The sequence below is a fragment of the Apteryx mantelli genome, chromosome 2, assembly GCF_036417845.1.
Source record: "Apteryx mantelli isolate bAptMan1 chromosome 2, bAptMan1.hap1, whole genome shotgun sequence".
Lineage (NCBI taxonomy): Eukaryota > Metazoa > Chordata > Aves > Apterygiformes > Apterygidae > Apteryx > Apteryx mantelli.
The window spans coordinates 129,428,319-129,453,362 of record NC_089979.1 but is presented as its reverse complement, the minus strand read 5'-3'; the positions used below and the strand labels follow the sequence as shown (position 1 = coordinate 129,453,362).

General features: G+C 36.1%; 1 protein-coding gene across 9 annotated transcripts in view; it reads right to left on the bottom strand.

The window, feature by feature from the left end:
* The window catches only part of TBC1D5 (TBC1 domain family member 5), a 337,770-nt gene that overhangs the window by 203,154 nt on the left and 109,572 nt on the right, over positions 1–25,044 (bottom strand). For all 9 annotated transcript variants that reach the window (XR_010883476.1, XR_010883479.1, XR_010883480.1 and 6 more), the window contains one exon: positions 6,546–6,680. Coding sequence is in view for 2 of the 9 variants with exons in the window: in XM_067291524.1 (XP_067147625.1) it covers positions 6,546–6,680 (135 nt within the window). In the remaining 7 variants the exon portion in view is untranslated. The remainder of the gene's footprint in view (positions 1–6,545; positions 6,681–25,044) is intronic.

The following is a 25,044-nucleotide window of genomic DNA, read 5'->3' as shown; positions in this document are numbered from 1 at the left end:
GCCACGAGCCAGTTCCAGCTGGGGAGCCACAAAGCTGGGTCACTGGGCTAACACGCCCTGTTCAACCATTTGCTGAGGGGAAGGATTCGTCTGGATACAGTGCTGGGCAATGTGTAAAGTTTTCAGGCCACAGCTGTTTTGACCGGGCAGAGCAATCTTTGGTTTGTTTGCACCCACTCGGTATTGGTAGCTCTGACAGAACTGGAACATGAGGTCTTTGAAGCTCTATTTGAGACAGATGACATAGGGCATGCATACAGTTTACACCTGTTTAACAACAGCTCTACCATATAGTAATATCCTAAAATAATATAAATAAAATCTTTAAAGGAAAAACATGTGTCCAGTTCTGGCTATTTTCAGCTGATTTTCTATTAAATATATGTATTTTTAAACATACATAGCTCCTCAGTCACCTGATTGCTCAGTAACAACACTTCTAATAAAAAAAACAGAAGAGAAAATGAAGAGTCCTATGGAAGGAGCTAGTGACAGACCAAGTTAGCTCAAGGCATACAGCGTTGCTCCCATAGTCTCTGTCACTACAATTCTGTTGCTGTTCAATTAAAAGCAAACTAAGCAGTAGTTATTATTAATAAATGAATATTAAGATGCTTGTTATGTTAGCATATAGTGTTTGAAGATGTAAAAAATATTCTTGCTTTTATTCATCCAATACAATGTGAACCAGACTGAGCACAGCTCTTTTCTCTTTAGTATACCTCGATCCTTTACAGCTGTGCCTTTAATGGAAAGGCCCAGCCCCAGAGAGATGCACAGCAGTTTTGCAGTGAGGACCACTAGTACCAGCCGTGCTCCTTGGGCGCAATGAAACTTTCTACGTGAAGGGTAAAACTTAACAGTGAAGGGGACAGGGCTTTCTCAGGGCCTGGTGCAAGACCACAGCATGAAATCCCAAGGGTGTTAAGCACAATCACAATCCTCAGCATATTCTGCTCCCAGTACAATGCAAAAATGTTCTCTGTTTCAATCCTGTCTTTTCAACAAAAACAAAAGTAGCATCGTATTCCAACGGATTCTTAAAAATACAATGCTTCATGTACATTTCCCTTCCTGGAGAGGAGATGACAGAAAGAACATATATTACGTGACTCATATGATGTCATATAATACACTACAGAAGAATATTTTATATGAAATAAGGCTTCAAGAACTCAGACCTGTTCACTTCCTATTTCATCTGAAAGGCTTTATTTGCTTTTTCAGTTGCTTTTACCTAGGAATGTATTTCTCATACAAAGAGGTCTAGACCTCTATAATTGCTTCCTCTACATGCAATCATAGAGACAATCTCTCAAAACAGACAGAGGTACAGGCAAACGCCATACTGGGCAATCTGCACTAGCACCGTCTCCCTGACTGAAGGGGTTTGTGAGGAGGAAAAAAAACCTTGTAACACAGAATAGCTTACTGGCTGATTAGGAGACAATATGTTATAATTTTCTGACAGCAGAAATGCACTTGACCTCTGAATGAATGTAAACAGGTGTACCCAGGGGCAAAATACTCCCATGAGAATTACACCTAACATTTGGGGAACTTATTTGACAGCATGTAGGATCTGCTAGGTGCAGAGAAAGAAAGTTCTTATTTTATTATTTTGCTCCCTGCTGCTTTCTACATATTTCTACATTTCCACGTATTTTCATGGCAACCTTGAGAATCAGGAGGGATGCAGTGGTAAGGATGAGGTGGACAACTGATCTATCTCAACTGGATTCATTTCAGTCATGCTCTGCAATAGTTATCTTTGTCCTTCCAGCTGTGTCACCTGTCTCTTTTCTCACATGAGCTATAGCCTTAAAACAAGAAACAAACTCCCCCAAACTCCAAAACACTCACAACTCATTAAAGGTTTCCCCTTTTCTTCTATTAAGAACAAAGAACACATTACATTTTTCTATTTGAAGTATGCTATTAAATAATAGCTTGTACACTAATTAAAGCAAATGTAATTGTGAGAACACACTGACATTGTTAAAGTAAATTACCCAATTCGTTAATAGTTTCATTTCAAGTGACCTTAATTGTATTAATTGTGATATTGAGCAAATTAAATTGAAGAGTATTAAATGCATTGTTCCAGTCTGTCCTTAGAGGATCAACTTTCTCATTACATCAGTGAAACAGGAATACTGACTACTGTGTTCTTCAAAACTTGTGTCAGAATGTGGTGAATGCTGTAACTTTGGAGTGAAAATTTACTGTAGCTCTGAAGGAGTTACACTCTTCCAATGTAGTATCAACCTCAAGGCTGGAAATGAACAAAATAATGTCAGATGTAGTACAAAGTGAGAAAGTAGAAGAGCAAAGTTTCTGAAATTTTTATAGAGAGTCCACTGGAGACCAAAAGGGTAAGATCAATTTCCCTGCTAAAGATCCCTATCTGAGAGGGAAAATATTGATGGAATAAAATGAGCAGTGCCTTGAAGACTTTCAGAACAGAGGAAGTAGCAAGAAAGCCCCAACTTACTGTACTCAAAAGAAATCATAACAATGCATGCATATATAAAGGCATGTAAATTAAAATACAACTAGATCAGAAAGTTACAATCTAAAATAAAATTTTGTTAAAAGAACTAAGTCTTTCATTTGAAATATCAGATTGCAAGTGTCATCCCAGTCTCAGACTTGTTATTTAAAAAAACATGAGTGCACATGTGCAATGCATATTTGCTTTTCTTTCTTGAAAAAAATCAGACATAAGGAAAAGAACATAGGCCAAATCAGCTCTCAGAGAAAGGCTGAAATACTATCTTATCTGTTTTTTTGGAATACTTTAAATATTAAAGAGGGAGGATAAAGATCTTGCCTATCAATTAGTTAATAGACTATCCTGAGTTTTGTAAAACTGTAAGTGAGCACATTCTTATGATTCGCCACAACTCAGGATTCAAATAGGCCCAGTTATGCAAAAGTTTGGATTGCTATAAATGCCCAGTTCTTTCTCCAAACAACAGTTACCTCATCTGTTGTGCTCTACTTCAGCTAGCTGTTCAGCTACCTAATTATCTCCTACCTAGCAACTGCAACATTAGACCCTGCAACTATTCCTAGTGAGCTACATCTTATTCTTCTCAGGCCACTTCTCCCAAATCGCGCAAATATTTTGAATTGTCTGTTTGTCCTCCATTGTACTCATAGCCTTTTCCCACATAAATCACATATTCTTTCCGTTTCTTCCATGAGATTTTAAGAAAAGCACTGAGTACTACTAGACTCTAGAAACACCCTTCTGGAATCCCATCCAATATATGCTTCCAAATCTGACAGCAAATGAGTAAAACATAGTCCATGCATACAGTTTTTCAACCACCTATATACACATTTAACAGAAATCCATGTTTTCCCAGATTTCCTTCCTTTTATGAGAATGTCTTGTGAGACAGTATCAAAATCCTAACTGGACACGACATCTTCTGGTTCTCCATCAGCTCCATCATCTAAACGCTCAGTTTTAGTATCAGTTACACACACTCAATATACAATACTTAATGTAGGTTCACAAGTCTGACTATGTCTATGATTAAAGATTTATTTTCATACTTATCAGTGATGTGCTTTATTTTTATTACCTCATCTCAGTGAACATTTCTATCATTTAGTCTCTAAGACAATACTTTAAACATTTAGCACAGCTTCAAAGAATAATTCAGATGTCCTGATACTCCATAATATTGTATAAAATATTTCCGACTTATGGACTGCCTCTCTTGCAAATTTCTATGATACATGACACAGGTGGCTTGAAGACAGTACAAGATACCTCTTCTACAGTAATGGCTACAAATTTTCACTAAGTAGATTCTGTATCAAGCCTGAAACTTGAGGGTGAGTTGAAAAATGTTCAGTCTTGAAATATTTTAGTGAAGATGATGAAATTCAGGAACATCTATTCCTAAATGCTTTTTGGCCTAGCTGTCCCAACAATCAAATTATCCTCACTAAAATATTTATGCATTTATTTACATGCAGCTTTCACCCACTGGATCTCATTATGCCTTCACTAAATTCAAGTGACTCTGTGAGATCTTCTCTGTATTTAGGAAACAGTTCTGTCTTCCCCCTGCTAACCACATCCTTTGATATTTTTAAGAGGAACTTAATATTTCTCTTTAATGGGACAGGGATTCATGCAATTTCCTAATATTTCACATAGGCATGGTGCACATGTACTGGTAAAAAACTAGATAGGTAGATGAAAGTAGGGATATATATATATATATATATATATGTATGTATGTGTGTGTGTGTGTGTGTGTGTGTGTATGTATATATGTATATATGTGTGTGTGTTTATATATAAATATAAATAAATAATATATATATATATATATATAAAAAAATCAATCACAGTATGAGTGAAGACAATTCTTCACCTAATCTATGGTTTGTTTCAACAACCAGACACCTCATTTAGAAAACAGTGATGGCTTCTTTATTCTGAACTTCTAACACAGGCTGCAATAATTGCATACTTTGATGCGCAAAGATCCAACTCCATCTAAGCATATCATTTATCTAAAACGAAGTATCAAAACTTCAAAGACTTATTTGGGATATATAAAGTCCCAAATTAAAATGCAGTAAGTGTTTCACAGTAAAAAAGCTATGAAGATGAAATGGTTGCTTTATATAAAATATTTACATAGATAGAACATAAAAAATGTACCATAGTTGGTAACCTTTATGACTTGGGGAACCATGTATTTACATATCTTTATCTTCGCATGTGCATATGTGTGTGTTGTGTATATATTTTTAACAGTTGACAGCTGTTTTAGAGCATACAGAGATGCCAAGCTGAATGAGGGTCTTGATTACTTCAAGATTAGCTATCTAAAGTTTCTATTCATTTTAAGTGTTGTTAGTGTGAAGAGTCATTAGTCACTTCCTTGTCTCATAGAACATCAGCATACATTTACATTGTTAATGAACATTTGGGGTAAATGAATTAATGGCACTTTTAAACATCAATTCAATACTAATAACTTTGTAAGTCATAGAAATGTTAAGGTTGGGATAAAAATGAGAAACCTTTTCAGTCAAGGTAACTGATCGCTTCAGCACACAATAAAAGGTAAATTGATTTACAGTGTTTTTGTAACAGGGTAAAAATCTTGATTTGCCTTGAAACAGAAATGAGAGAATTAACAATATTTATTTTTTAAAGAAAAAAAAAGGAAGAAAAAGCTTATCTTTTTTTTGATTGGTGTAGACTAGAAGCCATATTTTCTCTGGAAAACGGTTATTATTTCAGGTTATTACAAAAAAGTATTTTCAAATTTCTAAAAATATATACAAAAATGAATTTAGTTTATCAAACTAAAATGGCTTGATATCGTTAAGATGTCAAGTGTAATAAAGGAGAAACACTGACCTGGAAAAGCTATTCTGTTTGATCTTCAGGTTTTAAAATACTTCCCCCAAGATGTTCATTGTCATTTTCTAACATTGAAAAAGCTTTATAAAGCAATGAAGTAAAATTGAAAAAAAAAATTAACTCAAAGGGGCAATGAAGTTGTACCCATGTGTTTTAAAGCAAAATATCAGCTTCTTATAAACTGAATAATAAACCTGACTAAGCAAAACTTGACATGGCTTTTTTAATAAGCACAAGTAGACAGAAGATTTACAGACAGATACACCCACACAGAATGGCTGATCTGGGTAAGGGACTTAGGAAATGTGACAAAGTTGTTCCAACTCTGTAATTCAAAATAAATTTTTTATTTTGCCCTCCTGGTACATGTGTTCAATGACTGGAAAATTACAGGTAGTTAAGGTGCCACTAACTGAGTACTTGAGGAATGTTTTCATGACAAGGATGAGATTTCAAGCTTCTTGTTATGCTTATCACTTTCTTCTAACCAACTACATTGTCACTACTAGCAAATAAGTAGAAAAGACAAGGAAGACAGACAAGTATTGCATTATGCAAGCAGCTTGTTCTCACTGTTCATTAGAGTCTTCTGAATACTGCATTTAATTAATTTACTTTGGGTTACAAAGTAACTTTTACCTTTAGAGCCTGTTCATTCTATCTCAACTTCCACTATTTTTTAAAATAAGAATATAGGTGCTATTTCAAAGAAAAAAAGGGAAAATCAACCTTTTCATTTGCATACTCTCATCCAAAATAACACACTGAACTTTATCGTAGAAGAAAAAAAGAAAAAGCAAAACAGAAAAAAACCCTAAAACCAAAGCAGTGTAAAAGAGTCCATCTTTGAGAAAGCAACACAAAGCCATGCTGCATTTAAATATTCTTATTCTGAAGTCAGTGTTTGGTTTATGATTAAAGAAGAATGGCAGCGCATTAAACATTTGGCTAACGTTTCTTTCTGTAATTGAAAGTTGACTTTTCATGGTTTTCATTAGTGTCAGAGTGCTCTACACACACTCTGCGAATGTTCTTTAAGTTGCCTGTTCAACTTCATTGAGAGAATTAAATAAACAATGACAGGTACAGTTATCATGAGACACTTTTGTAAGGCTTCTAAGTACAGAAATACAAAACTCACCTTGCCCTGGCTTGTTCAAATAACTCTGCAAAGGATCAATGCCCATTTCTTGTTCCTCTGTCTGCAAGGGGTGACTAGTTTCAGAGACAGAATGATACATATTGGCAATACAAATTTCCACTGAAGACGATTTGTCTGGGGAGAAAAAGAAACAGAAAAACACTTGAGTGTTTCTTTAGCTGCTTTTCATTCACACAAGTCAAGAGCGAAAAATGCTTAAAACCTTTCACTATTTTCCAGGCATAGCCTCACATTAGATGTCTAATAGCAGCACAATGGTGTTTCTATTCAAATGTTTTAATACTTGAAGTCCTAAAGAACTGTTAGAGTGCCTCCAGCTATCACACTGCAAGTAAAAATGCAAGGGTGCTTTTAAGGGACTGGGGTTTGGGGCAGGAGCATCTTTCTTTTTCTAACTTGCCCAGCTCAGCCTCTAGTCTGATCCCAGGGGATCTTTGGGGATGATAAAGGTGATGGAGCAAAGCTGAGCTGAGACCTGCCATCATCACCCTTCTGGACAGGGGCCCCTTCACCCTAGAACAACTTCCTCTCTTAAACACTTGTTTTTCAGGAACCATAAGCCAAGTATAAGACTACAGGCAGAGGGATGCAAACACACACAAAAAGGAAAGAATGAGACAATATTGACTGGTATGATGGATGATTTAGGTTTTATCAAGATTTACATTAACTTTCTAGAGAGGCAAAGTTAAGGAAGCATTTGAAGAAACATAATCAGCTAGCTGGTGACCAAAGATTTTCCAAAAAGGAAAGGCAAAATGGGAGAAAGCATGCAGATAAAACCCCAGCAACTAGGTGATATGGGATTATCACCACAGACTGACTAGAATCCAAACCAAGATCTCATGAGTGAACAAGATCTATGTTAGAAGTACATGTGAGGAGTCTCGAAGCCTAGAATTTGCTGCAATGAGTAAGTGGATGCCAGTAGAAGGATGAAAAGCAGATGGTGTTACGGTCAGAGCTGTAAGAAAGAAAAATGACCTTTTCAGTGCATTAACATCGTACAAGGGTATATTTGTCAAGACTACATTCTGGCCATAACATAATTTATTAACAGCTTGAAAGAGATATAGGTAACTTGCAACATAAAAGAACTATGCCAGCAAAATAGGTTTGATTTGACCAATGACTGCCATGTCAGTTTTACGTATCACTTACTACAAATGCTTAGTTTACAAGTATTATTAACTTTCTAACTCCAGGAAAATTATATTTAAAAATAAAAACATTAAGACAAACGCACAGAGGTAGATACCAACACGTTAAGGATTGTTGTATTATCAGTTCAGAAATCACTTAAAATAATCATGCTTTGCTTTCATTCTTACAGGGCATGGCACTGACCATATGCTTTATACCTTCAGTTGGCTGTTAATAAATTAAAGGGGATCAGGATTCTTGAGACTTCTCGAGTTTTATATACTATTCCTCTGTTTCATTGTCCTACTAAGTTATGAGAAATACATAGGAAATGAAAAATGGGCTACTTGGGCCACCATTAGGAACTTCTTTCAAACCAATACATTCAGAGCATTTTGGAAAGGATGGTCTCTCCGCTGTATTCCCTGAGTCTTTGGTCCTTTACTTGTCCTGGACCAGCATTTGTGAGGTGCTGAAGTGGTCTCACCTCTCTCTCTCACTGCTTTTTAGCTAGAACAGACCGTCTGAGGCTCTTGGGAACAAGCAGCCAGGAACTGAGGGCAGGTAAGACTGCCCGCTTTGGCAGCAGTGCAAGTTCATGTGAAATTATTATAATCATGTAACCATGGCCCTTAGATGAAACATACAAGTAAAACACAGAATGGCCTTGAACGACTCTTTGTACTAACTCAAAACAGATGCATTACGAATGCATGTACACTTCATATGTTTCCTATGTAATTTATCAACCATAATCACGCAAAATGCGTGAATGGAAACTTGGAGAAAAACACTTATAGACTTGTTAGCCACTTAAACTACATTTCAATTTTTACCTGCACATCTTATGGCTACGTAATATAGAGACTTGTTTTTGACTACCTCATATTTTAAGTAAATTAATGAAAAACTTAACTGAACAATACGTGTATCAAAAAAAATGGACAGTGAGATGTTTATAGTTTTTTCCGGCTGGACTTTTAGTTGCTGCTCTGGTTGTCTGCTATATCCTTCGCAATTACCTTTCTATTGACCTTTTGATTTCATCTTCACAAAACTTAAAAGCTTCTTTGGAACTGTGCTGCCGAGTTTTAACTTTTTACTGTTATGGACCTTCAGACATTTCTACATGATCTGAACAAGGCAAAACCCCGAGTGCCTTTCAGATTGAGAATCAAGTTCAAAATCATCTAAGTAGCCTTTGCAGTTCTAACAGCCACCACATAGTTAAGACTTTATATGTTTCAGACTCTTATGTTAGTTATATATCAATAGCACGCTGTGAAAATAGCTCTAGTAAGGTTGTTCTTTTATATGGATATGTCCCAGATCCACCTCCTTTCTTTTTTTTTTTTTTTAAATACTTCCCAAATACCATGCCTTTACAACATGTAAGAGGCATAATTTACTTCAGAGACTGTTAAGAGTAGTTTTAAACAGCTGAAGAGATTTACTTTTGATACTCACACAGTTGATTTACTTGTTGACTTGTGTTTGTCTATTGATACATTTGATTAGTGTTGTTTAAAAAAATAACTATTAGTTTTATCACCCCTTAGTCCAAGCAATTTTCTTTGTAGTCTTATACTTAAGCTCTTTTCAGCTTTTCTAACAAACAGCAAAGAAAACTATTAAACAACTATGACTACTCTTGGGATCTTACTCTGAGAAAGATTAATTCTTTACAGGTTTCTGGTTGATTTGTAATGGCCTATAACATACTGTTCGTATTAAATAAGATGTAATTTAACAACATTGTCCATGAGAAACAATAAAAGTGTTATAAAAATCTTCTGAAAATTCAATTATTAGATCATAAGACTCGATACTGGCCATCTAGTTAAATCCTAGCATCTCAGTCAAAGCTAAAAGTGGCTCTGCTATCTACTTATAATTTTCTTTTTTTCCCCTCAAAAGATGAAGGGCTGAGAGAACTAAAGACCAGGTGCCCCTCCCAGCACTGGGAGTTCTACTATTCTTTAATACACATGAAAAAATAATTAATTCTGCATATGAAACATTAATCTAGTTTAGGGGAATGAAAAGAGACACTAATCCACCCTCAAGCCCAAGGAAAAGACAGGCATATAAACGCCTTGCTTGGCTACTCTCCTTGAGCATCAGAGCAGCAGGAGCTCCACGCGCAGTAGGGGATGGACGAGGTCTTTCATCTGTTCCAGGACTTCCTGACACACGGCCCTTGTGCTGGCCTCAAAAGCTCTGTAACACCTCCCCAATGTCAGCATCACAAGTCAGCTCCTCACGCACCCAGGTCTTGAATGAATCCAGTCTATTTCTGAGCAATAGCACAGGCAGCTAGTCCATACGTCACCAAAACCACCTGAAAAAACGCCCCTGCTCTGAAACCACCAGAATCTCTGGTTCCTCCCCTGCCACCTCCCAGAACGCAGTGTGTTTTCACCCAGTGCAACAACTGCCCTTGTGGAACCGCATGGATGAAATTTAGCAGCGACCCCAGTTCACAACAAGCTCGCCCACACACTGATAACTGATAGATAACAGATCTACAACAGCTACCAGAAAGGCAATGTTTCCTGTTAAATCATTTCCCTATCTGTGACATTTCAGTCCAGGTTCTCAATGGAGACCATCAAAAATCATTCAAAGGACAAGCTTATAGACTCAAATACAGAACTCTACTGGATATTAAAATGACTCTATGGAAATACTGGTTTCTAACATGTACTCTTCTTCCCATGAACTCCTCCATATTCCATAGGTGAATAAATTATCTACCTCTCCTTCCATTAGGAAAAACCCATGTTACTAACATCCTCTTTCTGCTCAGCAGGGACCAACGATCTGTTTCTTAGATGGTCTGATTAACATATCTATTTAAATGCAGAGATCATTTTTTGTTCTCAATGAGAATTTAGCTTTGAAGTTTGCTGCTTTTGTTTCAGACCTGAACAGGTCTGTGTGCTTGAGAGTTTGGCCATTTTTTGCCTTCTATATTCATTGGTCTAATACATGGTATTACTTCTACCTCTTCTTGCCCTGTGATAGTCTTCCTCACACTGTCATGCCTTCATCAACATTACCATTCTTCCTGTATACAAACCTTTATGTTTGGAATGCAAAAAATAAAAGTAAAACATTAAAAATGAAAACCAGGTCTTCACCAGACTATCAGTGACAACAGTCTCAATGTAGCCATACTTCATTTTTATTTACTATGTGTAAGTTGTATCGTACTAGCCAGAAATACAAGACAAAATTAAAAGTCAAAGTTGCATATGCTCCTATCATTAAATGAAGTGCCAGCGAAGTACCAGTGAGTCTGGGCTACAGTTGGGCAAAACATAGCAAAACCATTTATTACACAAACATAAGACGACATCATTATAACAAAAATGTATGAAAAAGCAGTCTCACGTAATAGAAACTGATTATAATAAATGTTCAATCAGAAGCTGAAAAGTTCAAAATAAAAATAAACTTCATACAGAGTTCTATCAGCAGTAAGACTATTCGCTACCACAGCTAGAGCAATTTGCAAGACTACCCTAACCTCAAAAATTTTTATAAATTTAAAATCAGTATTTCATAAATAAAACATAGCACAGTCTGAACATGAATATTGTACCTTATTTCGAGTCATCAGACACACTCATTTACTTAACTCTTCACTTATAACAGGTATTGAAAATGAATAATCAATATTCAAAGCAGTTTAAAGATAACAAGCATTGTTTCAAAAATAGTTACTAAATTATTTTAATTAAAAAAGCTTTAAAAACACAACATATAAATATTTCCCTTAATCATCAGTGTTAATATAGACCTTTTAAAATGATTTATTCAAACTATGAGCATAAAAGATATAAAATCAATGTTTAAAACATGAAGTGTATTCCTATTGTTTGGGTAATACTACAAAATATGATCAGTCTCACAACGGATATTTAGAAAGTGTAACTGAAGAGTTAGAATTAGGCAATTCTGACCTTTTACAATGCCCATAAAGGCAGAAGGGTTCCCCCCTCTTCCCTCTCCCTAATGGTGAAATGAAATGAGAGGAATTGTAAGCATGAAGAGGTATGTAAGACCAAGGTAGAAGAATTGCACAAATTCCAACACACACACATCAAAACCAACTTCCTGTGCATCTTGATACCACTCTGATGGAAAATAAGTTTGGGAAAGATATACTGTCAAGACTGTAGGATTATTTGAACAAACTTTAAAGTATATTCTTAAATACTTGCCCCACTCTTGCTCTCTGACATCCTCTTATGCTCCAAACAATCAAGTAAAAAAGCAAAATACTGTTATCTTTATGCTTCAAGAAATGAAAAAAAAAGAACCCACTATCTTAAGGAAAAAACTGAACAATATTCTTTACTCTTGGGTGGGCTAAGAATGATAATCAGTATGTGTCAGTCCAGCAAAGCTACTGGAATATGACATTTCTGAAAACTTCTGAAGTGTACTGAAGTATTTAAATAATACTTTGCATCCATTCTATTAGACTGTATCATCCACCTTCTCCAAATTATCTTTGGGCCTTTATTTCATGTCATATAGCAAAGTTTACCGTTTTAATTACTTAAATTGATGACAAGTAGAGGAAATACTTGTTTAGCTAAGTGATAAATTAGCTGCCCTGTGAAGTCAAACTGATTAAAATGACCTGACTAAAAACAAGTGTCTGATGTGGTAATGGTCTTATGCATGTTTTGTTAAGTTTGACAGCATCATGTTATGAGGGTTCACAATTCTGCCCCTTATTTGCAGTTTATGAAGTAATCAAGCATGTTAGCACAGAGAAGTGAGGATTCTCCAGAATGCAAAAACAGTCTAAAGTAGATCCTGATTAAGTATTAGGAGAAGGAACATGGCATTGTGTTTAAAGGAATGAAGTACAGACTTGCAGAGGATCTAGAAACAGTTCCAAACTCGGGTTTCTTTCTTTGGCCAAATCTCCTAGGCCTTAGAAAATTCCTCCTAAATTACAAAAAAAAGTCACCCTTTCTTTGAACGGAGGGCTGAGTAGGAGACAGTGCTGAGTGCTGCGCATGAACTTCTGGAGAACAGGACCATTTAATATGTTTCAAGTTGGATACTTAATTAGTAAGGCAGTCATTAATAGGCATTTTTGAAATTTTTGTTCCAACCCTTGTTATTCCATAGCAAACAATAAAAAAGTGAAGTGATTTTTTACACAGGTGAAATGGACCAACTCTCTCATACTGCAAAGCTTTTCTGCTTCCCTTCACTTGATCCTGTCTCTTACAGACTATACCACCTGTTACTGCCACCACCTCCATTTAAATACAGAAGACGCTAGCTCAAGGGCATCATGTGCAGAAAGGATTAAACCTCTCTAGGCTTAAAGCCAGCAGGGATGCTACTGAGCCAACTCCACAGATCATTATTGCTACCACCGATTGAAGAAACATGTTTTAGGAAGAACATGTACCAGCTCTGAAGAAAAGTGCACAATTTGACAAACTTCAGATAGCATAAAGCAAGTCTGTTTTCTATTATAAAATTTATCAGATTATGTATCATTAAAATGGAATGATGGAAACATAACAATGGACAGACATGGTAAAGCCAATTAACATTACCACCAGCTGGGGTCCAGAACAAAACAAACAAGAACATGTCACTGATGGACAGGTTAACAGCCAGTGAGTCTGATGATCATGCAACACAATTAATTTTGTCCCATTTAATAACATTTCCTGCATTTTAACTTCTGTCTGTCTAATCTTTAATACAAAAACTTAGTTACATTGGACTTTAAATAAGTTAATTAAGTATTAATATCAATCATGTGAAAGTCTTAATATTTAATATTGTTAGATTGTATATCAAAGTGGTTTTATTATTTATTTACTCCAAACCTTTCCAGAATACTTCATGCGGCAACAGGGGGTCTGTATCTCACAAGATAAATGCATTTACAATGCCAAATAAATTATATATAAAAGCATTTGTCTTAATACATGTCATTCAATATTAAATATCACCCATTGGTACCACCCTGAAACCCTAATCCATTTCTACCAACTGCACATTTGTATTATTCAAATGTTGTCTATTAAATAGTTGTCTCAAGAGCCATAGTAAAGGAATATGTACCTAAGAACAATTATCATAGGAGCTTTAAAGCACTGTCTACAGATTTAACCCTACAACTTTCATGTCTTACCAGCACTTAAGCATGCAAAGTATAAATTCAGTGGTGAATTAAAATGTCAGGGACAAGAGACAACATAAATAGCCTGGAATCATGACAACATATTCTCTTGCTAATTCACATAATAGTTAAAAACTTTTTAATGCTTTAAGCAGAAAACAACCCCCAGCCAGCCAAAAAACCCAAACAAAAAGAACCTCCCAAAACCTATCATAAGAAAATACTTTACTATTAACTTTATACTGTTAATTTGGAAGATATAAAATCTTGAAGATATTTGTTACAAACAGGGAACAAGTTCATGTAGTTGATAGCCCATGGTTTCTTGAGGTTACATGATTCTTTAAGATACTCTAGGTTAACTAAAGAAGAAAAACTAGAAAAAAAGTAAATAAAGAAAAGAGAATAGAAATCCTTATGTAATATTGATCGCTATACTCAATAATCATAGCCCTTACTTGTTGACAGTAATTTCTAAGCTCTACCCCCCATTAATAAATAGTGGCATTTGACATTTATTGTGGAACATGGTTTCTCTTCTGCATTGAAAGAGGTGACACCAAAAGTATAGACAGCATCAACCGTCTTAAATTCCCATTACTAGAATTAAGTGTTCAGTATGTTTGGTACTATATATCTGCAGCATAATCACTTAAAAAAAAATACAAATCAATGAATAGGAGACAATAAGCAAACAGTTTCAGTTTTGAAGTTAAAATTTCCTAAAATTAAAGTCAATATGAAACTATACACATTTTTAATGCAGGTTTATGTGACATTTCCACAATGAGGCTGTTATGAGGACACACCTTTGGTCTAATTTTGATTTCAAACAAGAAATACCACCAAAAGCAAAAAAGGTCTGTACACATAGAAGGATGTTTAATTACTGAAAAACATGTAGAATTGAAGTCAATGGATAAACAAAGGCCATATCCTACCACTAAACACTCTCCCACCCCCAGTATGTTGCTTTAGCAGCAGACGTGGAATTGTTATACTGCTGTAGCTTCATTGTGTTTCCTTTCAACCGGAAGCTCAAAGGGCCAAGCCACCTCCTGGAGAAGGCTGCACGGCGGCGTAGCAGGGTTTCCTGTCACTGGTCACAGTGCCATTCTGAGGGACAACACGGCAGCAATGGTAACTCTGCCACAGAGAAGGGGAACAGCGTCTTTGAAAAGAGGTTTGTTCACCTGGTGAGGAGTTTTATGCCAGAACTGATGACTAAATCCCACAAGCACATACAAATAATAGTATGGTGAATGAGGCCTGCAGCTATGGGCGACAGAATTATTTATAAAAGGATCCCTGGAGGGTAAAGACGAGTCGGTGGGCCAATCTTCTAACACAGTAGTGGGCTATTTTCTACAAATGGTAATATAAGGAATAAACAAGAGGAACTGACAGTCCTCACACATGATCAAAATTATAACTTCATTGACATAACAAACAAGATTTGATGAAATAAATCACATGACTGGAATGGTAATAAAGAAGAGTATTGTTTGCTCAAAAAGAATATACCAGATGAGAGCGAGAGTGCTGCCTTGTAAATAGAGGTTATCTACACTTACTCTGAAATCTGGAATAAATAAATAATAAATAAATCAGAATAAAAGATAGCAAGAGAGAAGACTACAATACTTGTGAGGTTCAGCAGCTATTAAAGATCACCAAGCTTGTTCACCAGAGAAAGAGACTTTTAAGTAACAACAGCAAAAAGCCTAGAAGAATCACGCAAAGCTCAGAACTGGGTGGTAAGAGGGCTTTTAAGAATCCTGACATATGCTGGAAAAGGAATCTAGCTGGGCACGGGCTCTCCAAAAGTTGTTCAGATGTACTGGTGAATTTTTTTTTTTTTTTAATTTGTTTGTATTTTGTTTTAAAGCAAGAGGTAGAAAAAGCAAATAGACGGGTAACTGGTTTGGACTGAACTAGATTCTAAGCCACAGGTAGAAATTAACTGAAAAAAGATGAAAAGCAGTTCAAATGAAAGTGATCTTACTATGATACAGATCATGAATCTTAGGAAATGAAGGAGGGGAAAAACCATGATAATAAAAGCAACACTATTTCAATACAGCAAACTTCAATAAATTCACAGAAATTTTACATCAGGAAAAAAAAAACAAGGGCAAAAAGGAATTCAGGTACGTTGGCCAGCTCTTTAGGGAGGCTTATTAAATGGAGGCTATGCCACCCAATGCAGGATAGAAAGGACAGAAAATGACATGCATTTAGCTAAATCACAAACTCTTTGGGTGACCCAAAGTTTAAGGAGGAAGAACTCTGAAATTGAAAACTAGGTCAAATTATCCGGGTTGAACAGATATGAGCACAAAGTTATAGAGTAAAGCCAGAAAGGCAAAGCACAATAAGATGCAATTAAGAAGTAACATAAGGAACAAGAAGAGATTGGTTTTTATTCTTCATAAATATACAGATATGCACACACTGGTAGGAAGAAGAAAATGATGAAACAATTTGATCTGCTATTTAGAGGAGAGGGAGAGTTATCAAAGATGACAAGACAGCTGAAGTGTTTTCTTCTTTACTCTTAAGAGATTCAATTGCAAATCAGATGGGAAACACATGTAGCGCCATCTAAACAATACTTGGGCTGGCTCAGAGAAAGAACAGATTAGAGAGAGTTAGGTAAATTGGTCATTTTCAAATCGTCAGATAAAATTCAGTTTAAGGTAATTTCATACACTAGTTCTGACTTGGTTTTGGCTAGCATAATTTGATACTGTTCTCAAAGCAGGTAGTCCCATCCTCCTCCTCCTTCTGACAGACCGCTCTAACCCCTGTGCCACTTCCCCACTATTGGCATAAGCATCAGGTCAGGCTGCTGATCTGGGTTGAAGCTGTCCTGCCAAAAGAGTAAATTTTAACCAAGAGCAATTAAGGCCCTTGGTCAGAATGCTGAATTACAAAAATACAAGATGAGGAGCAACTGGTTAGGAAGCAGTTGTGATGGAAAGGATATGGGGAAGTGGATCATAATCTGAAAGTGAGTCAACAATATCATATTACTTCAAAATGGGCAAAACACTTTGATAAAAACGAGTTAGAGCTTCATCTGCAGACACATGAAGTGAATCTCCTCCCATCATCTGATGCTGCTGAGGCCTGAGCTGGAGTAGTGTATCCATTTTAGACATAGCACAGGCAGGAAGATAACCAGCTGCTGCAGTCCAGAGTAGAGCAACAAGACTGATCAGGAGTCTAGAAAATATAACCTATGACAAGAGATTGAAAAAACAGGAGGTTTTTTTGTTTGTTTCTTTTTTTACTTTAGTGAAAGGAAGACTGGAGAGAAGGAGAAGAAAAAGGTGATCAGATTTCACATCCTTGCATCATTTAACTATGAAGCTAATCCCTTTTCTTACAGCAATTTAGAAGTGCTGAAAGCCCCTCTTCATACTAAAATGATTCATACAAATTAGAAACCCATTGAAAATAAAAGAAATCCAATGTTTATTTTATTTTAGAATATATTTTATCTACCTGGTTACAAAACAATTCAACAGAATTTAAATTAAACATCATCCTTCCAAAGATAGTTAAGAGATTAAAATAGTTTACCACTGTTTATGGTATGGAAATGACTGCTTTTAAGTATTTAAGAGTTTTACTTTCAGGAACACACAGGCACCATGCTATGCTACACACTTTATGTTTCAGTAATACATATGTAACTCAAAGGGCCAAAGAATGTCAAGACAGAAAGAAATCATTAAAATAGTGAACCGGAAAAAATGGCAGCTTAGCCTGCAGCCTTACCCAAACTGATAGTAACCAGCTTAGACACTAAAAGTGTATTCAATGAAGGAAGTTTCTAGGATATCACAGTTTTAAAGTAGTACGCAATTAATCTAGGATTCGGCTTTTATTCTTTTCACTATTTTTAGAAACCAGTTTCCTACAGGAGTTGACAGAACTTTTATAGAAACACCTGTGTGTTCATGCCTGCACAGAGTCGTTTACATCAAATATTTGTTCTAGTTTTTTGGATGCTGGATATGCAGATGCTAAAGAAGCATGGACTCATGCTGAGGTACAAAGACGGTTGGTGTAAGTCCCATTTGCTAAGAAAAAGGGCACAATTTCGTAGCCATTTTCAAAGCAGCAGAGAGAGACAGGGTTAGTATGAGTGTTAGAATTTGTTGCTTAACTTACAGTGATGTTTCTACATAATGTAAAAAACATACCCCATGTTCACCCATGTCAGCCAATCTTTATGACTGGGCACAGCTGCAGAGGAAAACTGGGTGCAAGAGGAAAGCACAGACAAGGTGCAGCTGTAACGCAAGGAATGCGGATTGCAAGGCTTTCCAGTCACTTCCACTGTCAAAGGGAGTGGTGGCTTACTTGAGTATGTCTAAAAGCCGCACTCAGAGAAAAAGCCAGGGCACCTCAGAGGGCTAGCCCCTGAGAAAGTTGTACTGAGGCTTCCCATGACTGCTCTCTCTCACACTCAGATGCTCACTGTCTCAAGACATACTCTATACCAGGCACAGCACTGATGTCAGCCAGCATGTACCGCCTGCTTACATTTTGTAGAACGCTTATTCATACCTCGGATGCACTGAGTATACTGTAGTATATTACAGTAGTTAACTGCAAGAAAACATTCTATACCAACATATCACTACTGCTATGAGTAAAGTTTTACACTTGCTTTTTAAGTATGAATGTACCACTGTATTGCATGCTACTTAAAAGATGCCAAGGCAGGTTCTTCCTTCTGCAGAGGGGGAACTTTGCTGCTCAGCACATCCTGCTGCATTCCTTTTGCTGTTTTGTTTCTAGGGTTCAGGACCTTTCTTTTGTTTCAGTAACTATTAGCACTAATACCTGCTGAGGGTAGTAATATTACAAATGTGAAAAAAATTTCAGTGCAGTACCTTTCCTTCTTTAAAAATGTGGTCTCCAAATACAGCGCATCAGTTACAACTTATTTTCCTATCCCTTCCCACTCATATTTTCCATTCAAATTTTTGAGCAGCTGGATGGAATGTTGAAACTGTCACGGGAACAAGGAATCTTGCTGAAGCCTTCACAGACGGAAACACTAGGCAGGCAAGGCCACTGTACCATCATGACTTCTATAATGCACTGTTACTTAGAGGCATTTATTCCCCCTAAAATATCATTTGGGCAGTCCCTGTTCCTTGCCAGAGTGTCTAGCCCACAGGCACAGAAGTCACCAGTACAAGCAGCATGGTACTTCAGACGGACACCGGCAGAACCACCGCAAAACCTGGAACAGCTGCAGCAATACAGGTCTCAAACAACCAAGAAAAGAGAAATCTAAGTCTGGCTATAAAGAGAAATATTCAATTCTACAAAACTGTAGAAATCTAACCTAAAATTTACAGTAACAATAAGAATCTATAAGATAGATTAATTCAGAAATAAGGAGATAGCAGACACTGTTTAAAGGAGGAAGTATAAATATAAATTAGTTGCAATTTATTAGTCAAAGGGGCTTTTTGGTTGGGCAATAAATTTGCCTTACCAGAAAGAGCTGTCACCAACCAATTCTATCATCTTTACTGTAAGTACTGGGTTTACTTTGCCTTAGAAGTGGGTCAGCATACAGCATGCAGTAAGAAGCAAAAGCCTTATTTTGCATGACATTCTTTGACAATACGCAAGTGGCAAGGCAAGGTCTTAGACAAGTCCACAAGTAGCAGGGCTAGGGGATTCGTTACCCTGAGAATTACAGATGCTCTTCTGCTCTGGGGAATCATAGCAAAACAACAGGTAGAATTCTCAAAAGCGTCTTGGTTTTTAATAGGTAATAAAATAGATTGATGGCTCGTAAATACATTAGGCTTATTTGAGAGCTCTCTCTAATTCACCAACCACTATGACATGACTGAATGTCCCACTGTTGTCTGAATACCAAGTAATTTATATGTAACAAACAAAATGGAAATGGGATTCCCACATAACAGTAAATGGCTTTGAAGAAGTGTCCTGGAACAACAGCTGGCATTATACTTTACAGAAAGCTTGTACACACCTTTGTGGCTAAGCTTTTAAGCCAATTTTATTAAAAAAATATAACAGATGTAAACAAGATATGGTTAGACACCTCCTTCCTCCTTGATTAATTTTTTCCTTTTTTTTTTTTTTTTATTTTTAAGAAAGCCTTTGCAGGCAATTTTCTCATCTGTGTATTATACTGACCAGTAAGATTTTTAAAAAATATTTAACGTACAAATCAGGATAGCACTAACACTAACAATCCTTCTGGACAAAACAGTTGTTTTCATGTATCTCCTTCCAACTCTTTCCTTTTTTTTTTTTAATCCTTCTGATCAATTTTCCTATTCTCTCTCTCTCCAAACGTAAGAAAAGTTGTCAATTTGAAAAAAAGGTAGCTTCTATATTTTCTTCTGCCCCAGACTCTGTATGATCTCAAACTGGTCATATGCAAAGCCTAGGAAACTTTTCTTTTTGCTATGTTACTGCATTTCTGTCAACAATTCAGATAGAAAAGTGATCTAACAGGGGTCAGGCTACAAACCCCTTAGAGCATTAAGAAGAATGAAATCAGAATTTTGAACTGGATCCAGAAGTAAATGGAAAGATGCCCAAGCATATAGAATATAGGTATGATCTGCTCTCCCTTGTCTTTTTTATGTAATAGTAAAAAAAGAGCATCTTGGGGTAACTGAAATGAGTAGTTACTTTTGAAAATTTGGTCTATCGTGTATTATTTATCTTTCTTTTTCTCCTAAAGGGAAAACATAACATGGCAATAGCAGGTGCTCTTAGCTTCTTGATGAAAAAGGAGGGAAAAGCTGAGCCAGGGGACAGATCTTCCTTCAAAGAAGAGGTGACGGATAGAGATTCTCCCTGAGATAACTATTCTCTGTCAAATGAATATTGCAATTCCACCTGTTGCCAGGAAGGCTTGAAGTTTAGGGACTTCTCAGGCAGGCACCAGATCCTCTGCCTACTCCTCCAATTACTGTGCTTGGGAAGTTCTTCTTAGCTGTGGAAGCGCTAGGGAACTCCTTTTCTGTTTCAGCAGAGGAGGAGGAGGAGGAATAGAGGGAGGAGATGCTAGGCCTCCCTGCGTTACTCCTGCTCTACTGCCAAGGGTACAGGTGGTTAGAAACCGAACATCACTTAGAGCACAGGCAGAGTGAGGTCAAAGCCCTGGCTTACTCCACTCCTTCCCTTCATTGCTAAGTAAGGTGCATATTAAAAACTGCACTATGAGGATTTGACGCTGGAGAATAATACATGATTAGTCTTTCTACAAGCTGAGTGTAACTAAATCAAAAATACATAGATGGGTATTTTTCATGCAACTATTTCTGTAAAAAAATAAATCAGTTTTTTCCATCCAAACAACAATAACCAAGCCCTTATAAAAACCATGGTGGAAATGCACAGTGATAGGGTTCCCTTTTTTCTTCTCTGCAAGGGACTCTCTATAACTAAATTAGAAATCTACTAATAATTGTACCTCCAAACTCTATTTTTATGCCATGTTTACAAGGAAAGCACTGAACACATATACTATTCCCAACAATGAGAACAGATAACAAATGTTATTTGCCATTTTTAGCTTTGAGGTTTTGACAGTGTCTCCTGAGAAATGAGAGCTGAAACGTAGAAGACAACTGACATGGAATGATTTAGAAAGACAGAAAATCACTCCTTCACTATGTCGCTCCAACTCAGCTTTCTTTCTCAAAGAGGAGACTCCCCTCATCCATTCAAATAACAAAACAATCTGCTATTTTTAACTTAAGGATTTATTTCTAAAAAATGTTATCCCATATATATACACACAAAGTTAGTCTGACAGAAAGAATATTTCCTTGACTCCTTTAAATTGAAGACTGCCTCTGTATTTAGGGGAGCTCTTTGAGCACTGTCAGCAGAAATGGCAGATGAAGAAGGGGGTCTCACCTTCCAAGGGAATATATAATGCTTGGCTTTTAAAAGACAAAGCAGAGGACTAGAGAATATTTTAACTAAAACTGTTCGCTCTCTTTTTCTCAAAGTCACTAGGAATGATCATGAGAGAAGTGCAAGAAAAGAACAGAGGTTTTGGGTTTGTTTGGTTGCTTCCTTTATGATCCAGGTACCCAAACGCCTCAATTCAAGGATAATATAGTTTAGACTTTATTCATACCCTAATATTCAGCTGGTTAAACCTTCAAACCTATTTCCTACAAATGGCTATTTTCATGGCTATGAGACAAGAGTCAACACACTTCTGCTTCATTTTATCTATGGTCTTAAAGACATCATCTGAAATAACTGTATTGGTTTTCATTCCCATCAATAGTAGTTCTGCTACAAACTGATGAGTGAATACTTCTCAAAATTTAATATGGCAATTATTTAACGTAAGACCATTTTTCCTAATTAAAGGTACACATAGTCTGTCATACATAACCCCAGACTTGCACTCATATGTCACTTTTGTACAACTGAAAACCAATTTGTCATTTTGATTCTAGTTTATATTTAGAAAGTCCATCATGAAAGAGCTAGAACTCTCCCCTAACTTAGGTCCTCTGTATGCCATATGTATATGCAATCTATTCCGTCAATCAAAACAGCTCACAGTTCAGACTATGTATACACAAATAAATGTACTTTACCTAGAGGTCAAAATAATTTCCCTAAGAGTACAGTACTCTTGTTTTTAGCTACCTCCTACAACCATGAAGTACAAAAATTAACAAGTTGTAAAATAACAAACTGCATGCCATACATCGAGTTTCTTCAGTGTCATGCTAAGAATGTTATAATTATAGCCAAGAATACACTTCACTTTTAACTCAATTTTTAACACCTAAGAATCCTTTTGAAAATTCTACCTTATGAACCTTGGTGGCTCATACTGGTTTTAATACAAAATATGATTATGGGGAGCAAAGGCAAAAAATCAATTCTACTACTTTGAAATTACACGTGCAGGAATGAAGGATTTTAACTAAAACTGTGTGATTCTGAGTTTTTAAGATGGTGTCTACACCTTTTGTTCCTATTTCTATCTCAGCTTTTGCAACCACAGAACACAATCCTTGGGATCACCATGACAGTGGATAAATGAGGATTTCACTACCATTATAAGTCTGAATTGTTTCTTAACAGGACTATGTACCAGGATAGTTCTGATTTGACAGAATTGTGAGACTTTGAAAATTGCACTTCCAACACATTAAGTTCAATAGGTAGGATTCCTGAAAAACATTTTAATGATGCTGCGAAAGAAAGTAGGTTGAAATGTGTATACACACACACATATATATGTATCACTATATTAGGTGCATGAAGAAAAATCTGCAACTTAATGCACTGAAGAGGCAGGAATACTTGTCTACATAGGCAATCTATACACATGGCAGAAAAAGAAGATTGCCAAAATGCTGATGTTCCATTGTAGTGCTTATTTATTTCCCCTTTTTAAATGGACAGTAAAATTCTTCCTTTCATAGACATTGGACAATATTATGCATATGAGCATTTAAAGTTTAAAACAGCTCTGTAATTTATCATTCTTTCTTCAAATTCGGCTAAGAAAATGAACAATGATAGCTGAAATACAAAGTCACTGCACCCATTATCTACATGACAATCTAGTTAAAAGACTGTATAATAAAACTGTGTGGAAAATAGTTTGTGAACTTGTCCCGAAAGGCCTGTTCGAACTCTGGCTTCTCCTAAACGCCCATTGATTTTATTCGGCTAGAGGGCTAGTCCCAGCACTTTAATGAAAATGGAAGGGGAAGCTAGTCTAGAGTCATGGGAAGTTCTGACCTGGAGACTTTTCAATTTTGTTTGCTTATCTGATGCAAATGTGTAATTATTTTTATTATGTTTATTAAGTAATAACAGAATTTTAAAAATTGAGGAAATTTTCTACATTTTAGCATTATGTATCTTTCTGATAAGGATTTGGAGTGTAATTTAAATATAATACATGTTACTGTGAATTTTAGGTATTTATTATTAAGGGAGAGGTCTGCATTTTTCCACCTCATCTTTATCTCTGAAAAATACTTAATACATACCAACTGCTGTTTAATGACTTTTTGAAACATACAGTTAAAAAAATTCAAAGGGCCTTCACAAAGCATCACTGAGGAACACTAATTTTACGACCACAAAGTCCATAGCTGTGATATTCTAAACAATCCAACACATTTTCTGGAGCGTACACACGTACAATAAAACACAAAAGTAAAATCTTAGCCTCCTTCGCAGGAAAACAGAATTTCAGTTAGAAGTCTAAATGTCAGTCCTGAACTTATAAAATTATACAGAATGAGGAGGAAACGGGGCTGATAGTGCATATAAATATGACAGTGTATTAGGCTGCATTTAATTACCAGTTCAAACAACAACCTGATCTAACCTTTGACAAGTAAAATAAATGTTCTGAATAATTTAACCAAAGCAAACATTTGCTGTTAAATGTTGGCTAATTATAGTAAGAGTTTTACAGAGAAGGGGGAAAAAAAACCCAAAGAGATGGTAATTTATACACTTCTACTGCAATTGCCACAGCTATTCCTTGAAGCCCTTGAATATTTTTCATGCAGGATATCTATTAGATATCAACTTTGGGAAAAAAAGTCTGTGTATATTTAAGAGAAGCATTATGTTAGAATAACTAGCCTTGATTTGCAAGCTTTGAAGAAATAGTCCAAGTAAGGAAAGTAAAGTATCATTATTTTCACGAATATCCACCTTTTCTAGTGATTATACAAAGGGTCTCAGTTTGTAATGGCATGTATTAAACTGGAAGATAACAAAGGTAGAAATGGTGATTAGTCTTTTCAAAAGCGTCAGTGCAAAAATCACAAGGACTCATACAGTGTAGAGGAATACTCTTCAGTTGTCTCCAACACACATCAAAAAACCCACAATAATAAGAGTAGAAAAGAAGTAACAGTAGAAAAGAAGCTGAAGACCTCAAAGAAGTATAAATATATGTCAAGGACAAATATTTAAAGTCCGCATGTTTCCAATATCAGAACATCAATAACTATGAAATTGAAACCATTAGAAAGAAGGTGTTTTTTTCCTGCAGCACATGTGCCTTCCAGTTTTAGGTGATTTTTAAAGAAGTGAATGCCTTTTGCTCTTGATGGGCCAATAGTTTCACTTATTTATGCG